Here is a 16,314-nt window from a genome sequence, read left to right on the forward strand (position 1 = left end):
TAACATATTTCGTGTTGCACTAAAACAGCAGACTTATTTTTCTTTTTCTCTTTTTTGTTGTCTGTTTTACATTTTTAAATGACAAAGTAAGTACATAGCGTAACTAAAAGCCATTTTGAATATTTTGTCTTTCGAGGCAAGAAAATAAAACAGGGGACATAGCAACATGCTTAAATTCCCTACCTCTATTGATCTTATTCTCTGTGTGCTATTTGACAGTTGGGGTTTTATGTTTCAGATTTTAATCATCTCGGCTGGTTCAGTGTAGCCCAGTTTTTTTTAGCTCCTCAGTTTTCAACTGGTGATGATTTGTAACTTATAAACAACACAATTCATGGAAGGACACCTGCCACTTTTACAGATGCTGGAGGCCCAGCATTTCTATGCGGCACATAAAATAGAATATTTGTGGGAGACTTGCCCCGTAAACTTTATAGGTGCAAGATTTGTTGTGCCATATTTTATTAAATCTAATCCTGGTGGTTCTTCATGCTCTCCCTGTGTGTGCTGAGCCATGCATGCACTGCTGTTTGGAAACATGCATTTACATTTTATGTATTTCCACAGTTGCTTGGTAAAGGGTTAGTGTGTGTGTGTGTGTGTGTGTGTGTGTGATTTCCACTTTCAAATTAACAATTATGTTTATATTATTTGAGATTATACCACTTACAATAAATGTTAATTGCAAGTGATTATATGTTTGATGATCAAAATCAACACTGCTGTCGAGGCTTTTTTTCAAACATCAAGTATCTTTGTTTTTTGTTTGTGGTTTTCTTTTACAGAATCACTCTAAACTGGCACTGTAACCCACATTTGATGTTGAAAATAGCGTGGAGGCAGCCATGGAAGTGAAGGAACGTAGACCTTACCGCTCACTCACTGCCCGGCAGGACACAGAGCGCCGTTACACCAGCTCCTCAGCAGACAGTGAGGATGGCAAACCCAACCCCAAATCCTACAGCTCAAGCGAAACGCTCAAGGCCTTCGACCATGACTCAAGGATGGCCTACGGGAGCCGTGTCAAGGAAATGGTTCATCACGAAGTGGACGAGTTCAGTCGGCAAGGTTAGCCTTAGCTGTGCCAATATGAGAAATGCTGTGGTATTAAGTCAATAGAGGAGATTGTCGTTGATATCAGTGTGCTTCATTTATAATTATATTAGCAATGCACATTGAATGACATGCTGGTTATTAGGTTAAAGACACACTGCTGCCAGGTGCTTGATCTCAATATATGCATCATTGCAGTTTAATGAGGAGTCTCTTTGCAGTTCACATTCAGCCGCTGTAGAGGTCACTCTGCATTGTTTGACTATTAACAGAGGTGGCCAGGGATTGAACCTACCAATGCCAGTGTTAAAAACTGCATGGAAGACATGCATACCTTTACCTGCTTGTTCAGATATATTATTGATCATCAAAGTTCATATTAGATGTGATGGTGACACCGTTGAGGTAACCTCAAATCTTACTGAGGCATAGGTCTACCACTTTACTAAAAAATGTACATATTTGATTACAGTTACAAAGGCCATGTCCTTTAGGTGGTGCACTGAGAAAAAAAACAACCTTTGATTGATTAATTGATTTTTTTTCATTTTCAACAGTTACAAAATCTACTGAGATTCTCGAATCATCAAGGACTGCTTTACTAGTCTCCTGACTTGCAGTGGTAATTTAAATTACTTTGTTAGAGAACTTAGGAGGGAGAAAATTGAAGTGACAGATGTCTCGGTTTTCAAATACGACATTTAAAGATATAAAAGCTGTGAATTTGGCATTTGAAAACTAATGCTGCTCATGAATGAAAGAAAAAAACGAATGCAAAACATCAATTGTATAACACCGATTCCAAAATAGTTTGGAGGTGCTATAATTACATAACGGTCTTTTAAATATGGGCTTTAAATACTAAATGTGTCTGCATCTTCATGTAGCTCCACAACTACTGCTTGTGAAACTTTGCTTCTGAATTATGACTTCACCTCCGAAGTCCGAGGTGTTGCTGTCATATTTTTCTGCAATGAATACAGTTCATTATGTTAAGTGATGCAGTTAGTGGCAGATTTCATTACCAGAGCTTTGTATTTATTGGCTTTGTTTTTATAGGAGCAGACTTCTCCCTTCGAAACCTTGGCTTTGGAGAGGCCCTCCCATCCCACGTAGCCACATACAGGACTGACCTGGGGCTGCCACACCGCGACTACTCAGTCAGTGTGGGCTCAGATGCAGACACAGAGACAGATGGCATCATGTCACCAGAGCATGTGGTCAGATTATGGGGCCGCAGCAACACCAAGTCAGGCCGCAGCTCGTGCCTCTCCAGCAGGGCAAACTCCAATCTAACTCTCACTGACACTGAACACGAGAACACAGAAAACGGTAGGACTCTTTTCTCTCTCTTCCTCATCAGGCAGGCTGGTTTTTACAATGCGTCTCTTCCCATGTGAATTTGATTTTGATGTGGAAATGGGATAGATTAGTGTTTATCTTTTTAACCATGTTCGTGCACACTGAAGCAGAATGACGTGCTACATCTTTGAGACAACAAAAAACAGATTGTTCTGCATGATACAGTCTAAGACTAAATGGTGGCCATGTTGGTTTGGATTTCTTTAGTTTTTGATAATGCTCAACTGGAATCCATACAACCACAAGATGAGTTGCGTCTTTTCTGTCTTTGTAAACAGTATTTCATTCTGACCTAATTGTACTTTTGCATTTTTATGAATTAGTTCTTTAAATCTGCGTTTGCATTTTTTTTAGAAATTGGCCAAAGATTGGCCAATCATTTTTGACCTCTTGAAGAAAAGACAATTACTAGTGTCCCAGCACAGCCAGACATTTGGCATACCATTACGAATGCCGTTCATCATCCCCTCATCATTTCATTCTTGCTCTCTTCTTTTTAGTGCAGTGTGTGAATCATATGTGGACTTTGATAGGAACTGGTCTGGCAGCTTTCTTGGTGAAATTATTGCCAGGAAGTGGGAAGCCATTTGTATCGAATTCATCTCTCTGTGGCTTAGTGTTTTCCCCCAAGGGCCAGATGAGCCTGTGTGCTTGTTCAGAAGGTCACTTGAGCTCAGGGAATATGTAACTATCAGCTATGTCAAGTGCCAGAAAATACCATAAGATAATTGCAGTTCTGCTGAAGATACGCTTATTCAAATTGTAGATTAGTGTGCTGAAAAGTCATGAGATTACAGAATTCAGTTTGGAAGCAGAAGTGCCATTTTGATTCTCAGCTCAGTCCCCCCAGCGCTTATTTGTCAGTAAACTCAGTTACAACTTAGTAATTGCTGGGATAGGGTATGCACTGAAAGAAAAAGCTCTCGGAGTAAATTCAGTTGAGTGTGGAGGCAGTACCTGACAGACAGGTTTCCTTTACCCACACAGGCCTTTTGTGTCTACAGTGCCTACTTCTTTCTGCATGTGTTTACAGGAGATTCTGCCAAAATGAATTATTTTCCATTTTTTTACTCAGTGGTGCTATGTGGTAAAATTTTAAGTTCTGTTTCGCATTATGCAAAGCTAAACACAAACCTAAATCATGCATATTAACTGGCAGATTTATGATACTGTTCCCAGGATACTTCGGAGATAGAGGAACTCATCAAGGGCCTAGCGGCAAAATTCTAATTGCCCCTGCACAGCATTGCAGAGAACCTTGTGAATAGTTTTGCATTTCAGAGTGTGTCACATTATGTATTAGCTTCTTATTATAACTGACAGAAATGACTCTTGGAAGTGGAATCCATTTGCCCGAATGACTCGGGGAGAGAACGTGGCATCCCTCTGCTTGATCATCTGAGATGCCAGGGGACTTGGCTGTATTGTACATAATTAAAGAGAATCTCCTTGGATGGCTGTTCAGGGGTTGGTATGTTGGAATAGATTCAGAGCACCCGTAGCTGCAGCATCATGCTACATCTTGGAGATGCAATCGAGATTCTAAGTAGCTTTTTATTCAACTCGCCCAAGCAGAAAGAGCACTTGTGTTCGGCATTTAATTCAGTAGTGCCTGATAACATACAATTTATATATGGCAAGTTAATTAAAATCCATCGAGCAGGTCTGCCTGTGTGTGCTTTAATCTCTTAAAATCAACAAACCATTTACTCTGCTTTAATGTATTCAAGCCGCTGGGCAGTTCTCCCCCTCTTCACATGTGACTTACTTGACCCTGGTTTTAATGCATGCAAATAAGCGATAGTGATTTTGGAACAATTTTCTTGATGCTCAACTGATTCTGAGTCTTCCTATATATACTGTGAAGAAGACCTCTTGCTGATAATGATATGCTATACAGTCCAAAAATGAATTCCAGTTGTGATGATGAAATTAGGTGCTACCTTTATTGAGATTCTAACCTACTATGGGATGGGTACACAAGTAGGCCTAAAAACTGAACACAGGTTGCAACATAAAGGTATCACTATCCCCAAAGACCATATAGTCTTTCAATCACTGGTAGTTATGTCAAGCACTGATTGTTAATGCGTGTATGTTTGTGTTTTGTCAAAAGTGCATTCATGAAGTGTTTTTAGTATGTGTGTGTCTCCTACCCAGTATGTCTCTGGTCTCTAGGGAGCTCCTTGAGGACATTTCCAGCAGCCAGTGACTGCTGAGTCATTGCACATCCTACAGAGGCTGAACAGCAAGGAGGCCGGCCCAACCTGCTGGGTTTGGGAGAGGGCTGCTGTTCCTGGGTTTTACCCCATTACAGTTTATCTAGATGTGTTCTCTAATCCCACCTTTCCCCCACCGTCATGGCTACACTATTATGTTTCTGTAACCATGAGAACTGGCAGGGGCCACAAAAGCTTGTTGAGGGACTGTTCTTATTCATGTGTTCCACAACCTGTGGAGAAAAAAATAATTCAGCTAACTACACAGTTCCTGTTGACAAAAAATCGTATGTGTATCCTCACCACAAAATTCTGCATCAGTAGTTTGCACAGGGACGTCTGAATGAGCCTGATAAAGTTAAAATAGAGCTTTTTGGCTGCAGTGAGAACAAACGGTGCAGAATTTCTTCTCCAACTGTCACGCACAGAGGTGGATCAATCATGCTTTGAACTTGTGTTACATCCAGTTGCACTATGGTGGCATTTACAACAGGACAATGGTGCTAAACACACACCAAAATTCATGAGGCACAAGTTGAAGGTTCTGCCAAGGCCCTCACAGTACCCCCACCAAACATCGCAGAAAATCTGTGGATAGACCTCAAAAGAGCAGCGAATGCAAGACGACCCAAGAATCTCACAGAACTGGAAGTGTGTGTGTGTGTGTGTGTGTGTGTGTGTGTGTGTGTGTGTGTGTGTGTGTGTGCGTGCGTGTGTGCGTGTGTGCGTGCGTGCGTGTGTGAAAAGCAATTAACTGCAGTTTGTCCCTCTACAATGTAGTATTATTCTGAGCAGTTTTTTATGTATATTTTTTGATATTTAGTTATTGGAGTTAGATTATTTTTTATTATTGCTCATTACTCAAATCCTCGTAGCTGTTGGTACTGCTTCAGGGCAAAGCCTCTAGGAAAACCAGGGGAATCTTCTTGTGAAAGTCCCTTCATAACCTCTCAGTTGCATTTGGCTTTTTTGCAGTATATGAGCAGGAAGTTTCTGTTGAGGTCTCCACACAGACTCTACATGCTTTGTCTTCATGTATACAGATATTTTTTAAAGTGCATATTATCCTCAATATTTTGACCTCATTCATGCCAATTGTACATTTAGGTCACTAAACTGAGATTTTTCTTGTTAAGAGGTCAAAGCCTTGTGTTTTTTTTTCTTTTTAAATAAAGGTGAAGAAATAGGTCTCAAATACAGTACCTATAAACATGTTACTAGCTATTGTTTGCATTTTTAAGTCACTAATGCTGAAAAAGGCTCACATGGCTCATTATGTACTTCTCTGGTATTTGAAGAATTTTGATGTAGACTTTATCGCCCATTATGATTGTCTGAGCATTTGGATTCTGACTGTTTTTCCTCTCTTGTGGTGTTTTGTAAAACGAAGGTCGTCTGGACAGGATTTTTGATTTATGTTTTTTAAACAGAAGGGGAAAATATCAATTTTCAAAAATTTCCATATACGTGTGGAAAAGAACTAAATCGATAGATTTTGATCAAATTCATGTGAGTTATATTTAAACACAGCGGTGACTGTTACTGTACTACTTCTACTACCACTTCTACTGCTACCACAACTACTACAACTAGTACAACTATAAAAATTATATTATTATTATTACAGTAACAGCAGAAGTGTTTAAGTGTACACAGCAAGTGCAAGTATTGAGTATCCATCCGTGCTTTAAAAGTACTCAGTAAAATCTTAAGCCTGATTCAGAAACTCTTTCAGGTATCCAGACGAATGATGCAGGGATTGGTGTGATGTATTCTTGTTTTTAGTGCCAGTTGAATTTCTGGCTGCTGGTTTAAGGTGCAATATTAAAGTAGACTGGATGTAATGAACAGAAAAATGACAATTTCCAATTTCATTTTATTTGAGTTTGGAAATTCTCTTAAACTGAAATAAGCATGTTTGTAGAAAGCATAATGGTATGTTTGTTCTCAAAAATATACTGGTACTGATCTTTTTCATGAGAAGTTTAAAATATTCTGATTGTCCATACTTTTTCTAGCGTTTCACATAGCTGTGGTTTTATCACGGCAAGCAAGTATGGGGACAACACACTTTTTAGGCTTCTCCACTGGCTAATGAGTTGAAGCTGCAAAAAAATGGGAGATGAATGAAGGTCGGGTTTCTTAATTCGATTCTTTTTTTGTTCTGCATGGTTGAATACGAGCAATGAGTCAGCATTTTTACCTTCAAAGCACATAGTAGCCAATGTGCTGATGTGATCACACTTTTAGCTGGGGCAAGACCAATATTTATTGATGTTGAGTTGTCAAATGAAATGTGGTGAGTCTTTTCATGTGGATTTACCATGCAGTCTATTTTCTGCATTTTCATACACATTCTCTTGTTGAATTTTTTTTTCTGCCTTCATTGCTGCTGACCTTAAATAAACCTTAAATTTTCATGTTGCGATATAAAGTGCTTTACTATTATTCAAGATGTATTATGTAAGCTGGCCTGCTTTGCACATACTTACTCAAATCCTATATATAGAAATGAATAACTACTTATAGTAATACTCCCCCACACTTCTTCATTTCATCTATTACTGAATAGCAGTAGAAATAAAAAAAATGGTAATACAATGCAATAATGACTATGAAACAAAACTTCTTGCACTAAGTGTAAATTCCACAGTGATGATGACTTATTCCCTTGCTGCTTGTATCAGATAGTTGTTGTAGGGTTCAAGACTGAAGAAACTTTCAACTGTTGAAAGATTGAGGCTAAGAGCTTCAGGGTGGTGTTCAGTTACTGAATCTTCGAACATAGCATGACTGTCTATGAGGGACAGGTGTTCTTCCTGGAAACATGTCACAGCCCCAAAAGGCTGAAGGGGTTTTGAAAAGATTTGAACCTGAGCGTGGAGTACGTCAGCCTGTCTCCTGCCCATGTTGATAGTGATTGAAAGAACGTTTACTCAGGTCATGTTATTCTAGGCCCAAGCCGCATTTTCCTTGCATAGAAAAGCACCAGATGAACTTGAGAGTGATTGCTCAGTGTATTTATTACGATTTGTATTTAATTCTAATAATGGTCCATTTTCCTTTGTTAAAAGCAAAGTTTTATTTTTCAAATAGAGCCAAAGTAAAAATCTGAGTTTGCAGAAGTCACACAAACAGTAGTGTTGCTATGTCTTAATGAACATGGTTTTGTACTACAGCTACCACAGTCCACTGTGACTAACACAATTACATGTTTTCTGGCGTGAACTTCCTTTCATATTATTTACTGGTCTGCATCCGAGTTACAACAGATACATTAGAAATGTACCCTATGCATAATGATGATTTTCTACAAGTAACTGCAGAACAAGGAGCATTTTTACACTTTGATTCAAGCATCTTACTCTCAGACCATGCATACTGAAGTACCAAAGCAACACCCTTCTGAGGTGAATAAGCAAATGTCTTTGAGGCACACTCCACATTTAAGATGTGTTTATCTTTGAACTGATTCCCCGGAGCTTCGCCACCATATAAGGAGCCTGTGGAGTGAAATCAGACCAATTAGACAAGACATTTCCTGTATAACAGGCCTGGATTCATTAGGGCATGTTTTACAGCAGTGTGGTAGGACCACAGAGATGGGGTTTCCTATTGTGACCTTGGAGTAGCAGAAGCATATTTGCATACACACACACACACACACACACACACACAGGACAAGGCACATGTGCAGAGCAGCTCAGGAAATAGACAGCAAAATCAATTATGTCTCTGCTCTTTCTTTGAATAAGAATTGACAAAATATCCAAATCCATGTAGAACAACAAGCAAGCTATTGCTTTTCATTTTAATGGTGTATTTACCTTTCTTGTTTTTATGCCTCCATGCTGGTGACAGTCTGGCATTATGTTTTCAGGTCGTCCGTCTGTCTGTCCCATTCTTGTGAACACAAGAGCTCAGGAACGCAGTGAGGGAATTTCTTTAAACTTGTCACAAACGTTCACTTGGACTCAAGGATGAACTAATTAGATCTTGGTGGTCCAAGGTTAAAAATCAAGAATTCATATGCTAATTATGACACAAGTGTCTCATTGGATAAAATGATGAATTGCTAACATTTTAAGAAACGAAAGGTCAGAGGTTAGCTTCACTGTGTTCTGCAAAAACACTTTTCTGGCTATTATTCAACACTATAACTCAGAAACAAAAGGGCAGATTGTGAACATATTTCACATTTGGTCAGATACTGAATTGGTGACACTGACCTTGGATGTCCACCTGTGAAACTGTGCTGGTTGTATAGATCCTCTGTGCTGCCATGATGAACATGTGTGAAGCATTCACATTTTATCATTTTTCAGTTCTTTGTAGGAAAATCCATATTTGAAGCACTGTAGTGCACCTGAAGCTCATTGGTTTTGGTGATATTGAGCTTCAGGTGATTGTTGTTGCACCATGTGACGTAGCTCTCCATCAGTCCTCTGTACTCCTCCGGAAAAATGGTCTCTAAGCAAAGACAGCGTCTTTCTCACTGGAATCGTGCATGTTAATATAGTGAGAACTTCCATTTTGCCAAAATTATATATTATATGAAACAGATCTTATTTCAGTAGAGGAAAAATCATACATTTACAATAATTTGACATGAAAACTGCTATGCATCCCCGTGGACTGTAACTGTGTACACATTAAAACTGAATAATTATAAAATTAAAAGACATAGTTTGACTGTCATTGTTCACCTTGAATGTTGTTACAGATCATATGGAGTAATTCTCTTTACCATGTACCACTGCTCTGCGAGGTTTTCCTATTGATCACAGTCCTGGCTCGTAATTTTCTGTGTGCTACAGGCTATTCTGTAATATCAGTCATCCTTAATGTCAGTGCTTACAGTAACACAAGCATTCATCTGCTTGTATATTACTGTACATGTTGCAGGTAGCAAACAGGAGAAACATTAAAGGCAAGGTTTAAGAATTTATACAAAATACTCATGTCTTTATATAGCATTAGAAATACCATAAGAAAAAATATCATTACCTGCCATCTGCAAAAAAAAAAAATCAAATTAGACATACTTTAAATTTGTGTACAAAACCTTAGCTTCAATTTAATTCTATTTTTTTTGTATTAATCATTTTTATTTAATTTACAGTTTTGCTTTCCCCAAGATACAATCCCAGATCACAACTAAGTTATAAAATAAGTAACAAATATGTATTGAATACTGTGTTTTAAAGAACCACCGAAACAATTACACCATTTAAACAGTGAGGATTGGTAATCATATCAGTTTTACTGTCGAGGCAAATATAATCACATCTCACATCTCTCATCTCACATCTAGACATGCCAAAAGTGACAGAGACTGTGATCATTTGCTGTAGGGGACAGTGTTTTCTGTAATTTCACTGCGTTCAAATTGAGCACAACATGGAAGCTTGTTCTGAAATGGTCACAGGCATCGTAGCAGCAGAAAATATCAGGCGAAATGATGCTTCAAAGAAATCACAAGTGGATTCCCAGCTCACAGCCGTGGTTATTTCCACCCCCAGTATTTCTTGTGAAGTTATTTATTTGTTTACTTTTTTTTGGCAGAGTCTCTGCTCAGATCATGGATTAGTAGAGATATTCGCTGGCTCATTTGCAGGCTAATTTGCTGGGTTTTAGAGGCCCTTGTGGACAGTTTTGGTCTGTTATCTGTGGAGTTGCATACCCGCTCCCTGCCAGTGCCTCTGACAGTCTAAACCAACAGCACATCAGGGCCCATCTTACCACCAAGGCTCAGGGGCCTCAGTACAGCTCAAAGCACGACATGGAGCAGGATGAGCCCTCCTCCGTGGAGGATCATCTTAACCCAGTCTCACAACTTCTGTCCGTCTCTCAGCAATATCCATTTAACATACAGTCATTATCCGTGCTCATGTTATATTTATGTTAGTTTTAAGAAATACTCTCCCTGTGTAAAATGCGATACAAATAGCAAGGCAGTGATTTGATATTCTGGATCTGTATCAGTACATATACTGACCTTATTAAACGGACCAGGTACCAGAATAAATACATTATTCCCTTGATGCAAGTTAATTGCACTGCTGTTTGAGCATTGATCAAAATTGGTATCATGTCTTATCTTGACCTATTTTTTATGCTTTTAAATACTGTATATCAGTCTATTTAATAAAATTTCAGATCGCTCTGAACAACCAGTTATCCATGGTGAAAGTAATTAGTGCTTGTTGTTGAGGCTGAGGAAACAACGATCATAACATGCCGTTGCCCTAGATAGAAATAGTTAAACTTCCATGCAGAGATTTCTCTCATTAGTGGTCACCTCTGATACTGTATGTGTGAGTCTCTGATACAAATCCAGGTACAGAGCTTTCAGGGCTGCTTGAGTTACAGAAGATTCATCATTAAACAACAGCCCGGGTAATGTAAATTTTGTCTGTTACATCATTCAAAACTGGATAATGCTTTATGTATGTTTTAAGGGCAAAACATGCATAAATGCATTTAACATACAAAATCAAATTTTTTGTGCACACATTTTCATACATTAAATGTGCAGACCATTTAAAAGTGTAAAACTACACACTTAATAATTATCTAACATCTGATCGTCTTTGATTAAGAAACCATACTACAATAAAATAGTACATTTTCTAAGGATGCACAACATTTGTTCTTCTTTTAACTTTTTACTTTGAGCCGTGTGGAATACAATATCGTCTGTGTGATAACGTGATGCGAGCATAACTGTAATTATTAATTCATTAGCATAATTAATAAGAATTATTTGCAACATTCCTGCTTTTGCTCTCAGGGTTTGTCGGTATACTGCGTGATTCAGAATGAGATTAGCACACTTAAATATAGAGGGAGCACACGTGTAAGATTTTGACACACATAAAGACCCTGCAGTTCCAAAACCTTGTTGTGCTGGACAGCTGAGGTTCTTCCTGTATTATTTCACTCACAGTGAAAGTAGCTAGGCACAGTAAAATTTCACAGCCTGTGCATGTTGAAGAAAATAACTCTTTAGATTTAGATTTTTTCCCCCCTCTGCCTTCAGTGGTTCCCGCGAAGTACTGTCACACTGGAAACACTAGTCTTATCTCTGCTGAATTGCTGGCTTCTGCAGCAGGTCACACCAGAGCTGCAATCTGTCTGTCTTCAAACCTCAATGTTGCAGTGTGTGAATCACCAAATTTTGGCATAGGCACACTTCGAGCTGTTTAGATAATTTAAACACTCTTATTACGAGCTGAGCACGAACAGTGGTTCACAGGAGGTTGGCTGTGTAACAGTCCTAACATTTAATTAGGTGCTAATGGGAAATGTAGTCCAGGACAGCGAGAAACATTTCCACACTGGGTTTAGGAATGGATAACAGTTGTTTTTAAAATGTCAAGTTGGAAAAGTTAATTGAGGAAATAGCAAAGAAAATGACCTCTGTCAGTCAGCTGACTGATAAACACTCACACACACGTATTAGACTGACGTACATTGGTTGTATGATCTTAGTGAATATGTCTGGTCCATGGCTGAGCCAACATAATTGTAAAGCTTTTGCAGAGATGAACCTGGAACGTGAGGACAAAAAAGTTTCTTTTTTCCTAACCTTGTTTATATTGGTAAATGGCATTAGAATGATTTGTTTTCACCTCTGAGAGATGACCCTGATTTCCCAGAAGTCTAGAAGTAATTTTGACTTTGTGGAAGTTTTAAAGAATTATCTATGCATATTTTAGAAAGTAAGAGGTTGCAGGTTACAGCTTGTTAGTGTACATCCCTAATTGGATGCTTGCCGCATTCGGGGCAGACCTTAATTGTTGTGGTTTTTTTAACTGCATTCAGTTGCCACCCTTGTAATGGACTGCATCGTCTTTTTGTTGTCAGTATTACTCGAAAGACAATGAAGATGCAGCTTTGAAGAAAGGGAAGGGCCTCTTAGCCTAATGCAACCTTGGGCTCCGTCTTTGAAAAATGTTTGGTTCGAACTTGAAAAGTTGGAACTGCACAGCTATAAAAAGTGATTCGATTAAGCATCACAGGTCTTTTTCCAGTTAGTCGGTGAACCTTTATTTAAACAGGGTGGTCCAGTGACTCCATATGTCACTGAACATACGGCCGCCATAGTGCCTTTGGAAACATGATGGACGCAGATGACAAAAAGTTGCTTGCCCCAGTGAATGGAAAATTCACAAATTTTCAGATTCAACTGTTGGTCTAGGCTTTGTTCTGTGCAGTTTCTGCTGGAAGGAATTTCCGTACCTTCGGACTACTTCACGCCTGAAATATCACCTCAACACAAAGCACTTAGAAGAAGCAGCCGCATGGAGCCCCTGATGCTTCACAACCCTAATTTTTAAGCATTCAGTAAAAATGCATTTAAAAAAGATGTATTTGCTTAAAAAGAGGACAGCATAATGTGTAACTATAAAACCCATAGCCAGAGTGCAATCAACAAGAGATTGAAAATGGATCAGGATTCATATATCTGCTACAGATCAATTAAAAATGATCCTGCAGCTCAGCTCAGGACAACAAGAGAACATTAACATGTATATTCAAAAAGAATCAAAACACATATTGATGAATTTGATTCATTGAGATACGTAGTGATTAGATTGAAAGCCATCTACACATGTTACAATAAAAACAACACATTACTGCATATTGGGGCTCCTGTGTCCAAACAGTAATACAGGTACCAAAATATCTGTGCTATTATTAAAATGATCACGTTTCAAAGTTAATGTTCAGTATTTGGCAATGGAAAAAATATGTTTGAAATATGAATATGTCTGATTTACCACTGGTTTGAGTATAAAAGGGTAATTCTAGTGTTCACGTTGTCGCCCATCTCCAGTTGCTAGGACTCCACCTACCCCAGGCAACTTAATTTACAATCTGCGCCTCAGAGGAAATTTGGAACTGGAATTGGTTTACCTTGTTCTGACCAAAGTCTCTACAGAAAAGGTTTTTCCTGTCTGCATATATTGTCTTTTATTACTACATTCTTGGTACTACCACTGTGTTAAATGCATACTTGGCATTTTTTTCATCAAAGAGAATTAAGAGATGTACCTAAATGGTTCCAAATGCTGATATAGGATTCTTATTTCTGTCAAAGTGATGCAGCCAGCTTTATATTACCCTTAAATTATTGTAAATACTTCTATTATAAACAAAGCTTGTTGGAAACACTCAGTGATTTTAGTTTTACCATGGTGTAAATTATATAAGCACTTAGAAACACAAGCCTCTTGGCAGCATGTATTTTCGATAGCCTTTTGAACTGTCATGCACTCAGTGGGAGCTGGGAGGCACACACAAATCAATTCTTTAACACTGACAAAGTGTCTGAAATGAAAAACAGTGGGCTTTTATGTAAGCTATCTGGAGAGCATGATGAGAGGAAGAAATAATGTTTTGACAGAGGTATGATCCTTTAGCATGAAAGCACAGATATTACTCTGACATTTATACACAGCATAGCAAATCTGCACAAATCAGGCAAAGGTGGCCTTCTCAGCACTCCGAGACTTCCCACTCAGTCTAATAAAATTTTGATTCCAGAAGAAAGTTTGGAAGATGTGGAGGTTTTCATATTTTTAAGGCAGTGCTTAAGCTCTTTACTGTCTTTTATTGGGAATGTACTATAGCTGTTTCTTAAGGGTATACTTTAGAATTTTATTAGGCCAGGCCTACAGTGCGTTGAGAAATGACAGGATGGGGATAGTGCCATCTTTGTTCAGCACGGCCCCAGGCAAGCCACATGTAGCCCTAATGAGTCGCTTACAATTTCAGGCTCCGCTTGCTCTCAAACACCAAAAGTAAACTTTTGTCTTTTTTCCCCCTCACAATTCGGGGACCTTAAGAGGATTGTGGGGTCATTATTTATTCATGCCATTGTGTTTATTCACCAGCCTCTGTGTGTGATGGGAGAGGGAATAGAGCAGCTATTGCAGACGGAGTAAAAGCTGATAATTATCCACTATTAGCATTGTTTTTTCAGCCATGGTTTAAGTCGGCTCAGTTGATGATCGAGCTATGATAGAGGCCCAGAAACATCCATTTAAAGCAGATTACCATGTGCACATCTTTGAAGTCCGGAATCCTCTGCAAAGGAGTCGCCAAATGGGTGTGGATGTGTTTACAAGCCTGTTTTTACGCCACTTTTTTTTGTGCTGCTAGAGAAGATATCGTGTCATGATGTCAGTTACAAACACTTGTGTTGACCAAGAGATCCTTAAAAACAGCCATCACATGCCTGCAGGATGTTGTTAACAGCGAGAGGTGAGAGCAGATTGGAACCTGTACTTTTTATCCTAGAACAAAGAAAGCCCCCGCGATGCTTGAATGGGGCTGCATGGAGGGATTTAGCAATGTCAGACCTCGTCAGAACTAACATTGATTCAAAAGACTAGTGAAGTAAAGAGAAAAAAAAAACTGGGCTTGGGTCTTAAAGATGAGGAGTCTTGCAAATGGCTCAATTAGTCACTTGGTTCAAAAAGAGCAGTTTTTTTAATTGTTTAGCATCAGTTGTTCTGTCTTGAGATCGTTCAACTGGCCTGCACATTGTGTTCTCTGTTTATTCTAGTTGTTGTTATGGATGACACTTAAAAAGCTGCTCGTCCTCAAATTGTCTACGAATGTCTCTTCAAACATAAGAAATCTCCATTCATTTTTTTCAGGATTTCAGTGTCTGATTCATTCCTCTGCTTGTCGCAGAGAAGTCGAAACAGATGGTGTCTTTCGGCTGGATTGCAGGGCACACTGTCTCTGCAACACGGAGAAATAGGATGGACCGTGTGGATGAGAGCGGCAGAAGCCAGCCAGGGATGTGGGTAGAATATGACTGGGGAACAAGTCTGTGCTTATAGTCACAGAGTAGAAAAGCCATCTCTAGTCTTAGCCACTCTGGCCTCCTTTTCATCTTCCTAGGTGATGCTCTGGAAAGCCACTGGCATCAGTAGTCTGCTGTGTGCAAGGGCTTGTGTGCCACTGCTGCTTTTTTTTGGTCTTAGTTGGATATTTTCCTCCTCCTCCATGCAGATCAAGAGATTAGCACTGAATGATTACATCCTTAAATTGGTGTAATTTAAAGCGGAGTGAGGGTAAAGGTTTGTTCTTTCTGGGGCCCATGGTCTGTGAATGTGTTTATGGATATCGTGACTACTGCTAATTTGATCTAAATCACCCATTTCTAACTATTTCTAGTGTCCAATCTGTTCTACAGGCACCACAATATCTGTACTAATGGCCAGACATGTTTTACTTGTTTTCTGCATTTATTCTAACCATCCATTTATAATTCTGCATTCAGCGTCTCTTTAAGAGGATACAGTAGTTGTAAGTAATGGATGCTGGGTTTAAAGTGCTGATAGAAATGTTATGGGTCAGCCTTAAATGGAGATGTGCCTTCTGTGGTAATGCTTTTTTATTACACAAATATAATTTCCATTTTCTCAGTAATGGTCATGTCTATAAAAAAAAAAAATATGGGTATTTACAATTTGTTTTCAACCTTATCATACATTATGCTCACTCTCTGTTATTATGATATTGATTCAGGGAAACGGCACCGTCAGAGAAAGTTTTATCATTTTTCCAATGTTGGTTCATAAAAGCTCTTTTCCCACTTCCTCTGCAAGTGTGTCTATTTGTGTTTTTCGTTGTGTAGTCTGGGGCAGGGTGTTGAACT

At 38.9% G+C, this 16,314-nt stretch overlaps 1 protein-coding gene across 5 annotated transcripts in view; it reads left to right on the forward strand.

The window, feature by feature from the left end:
- Positions 1–845: 845 nt before the first annotated feature.
- The window catches only part of tenm4 (teneurin transmembrane protein 4), a 113,292-nt gene continuing 97,823 nt past the window's right edge, over positions 846–16,314 (forward strand). For all 5 annotated transcript variants that reach the window (XM_041940107.1, XM_041940108.1, XM_041940109.1 and 2 more), the window contains exons 1-2: positions 846–1,068; positions 2,113–2,385. In XM_041940107.1, the coding sequence (XP_041796041.1) occupies positions 846–1,068; positions 2,113–2,385 (496 nt within the window). The remainder of the gene's footprint in view (positions 1,069–2,112; positions 2,386–16,314) is intronic.

This window comes from Chelmon rostratus, chromosome 7 (assembly GCF_017976325.1).
Source record: "Chelmon rostratus isolate fCheRos1 chromosome 7, fCheRos1.pri, whole genome shotgun sequence".
Classification (NCBI taxonomy): Eukaryota; Metazoa; Chordata; class Actinopteri; order Chaetodontiformes; family Chaetodontidae; genus Chelmon; species Chelmon rostratus.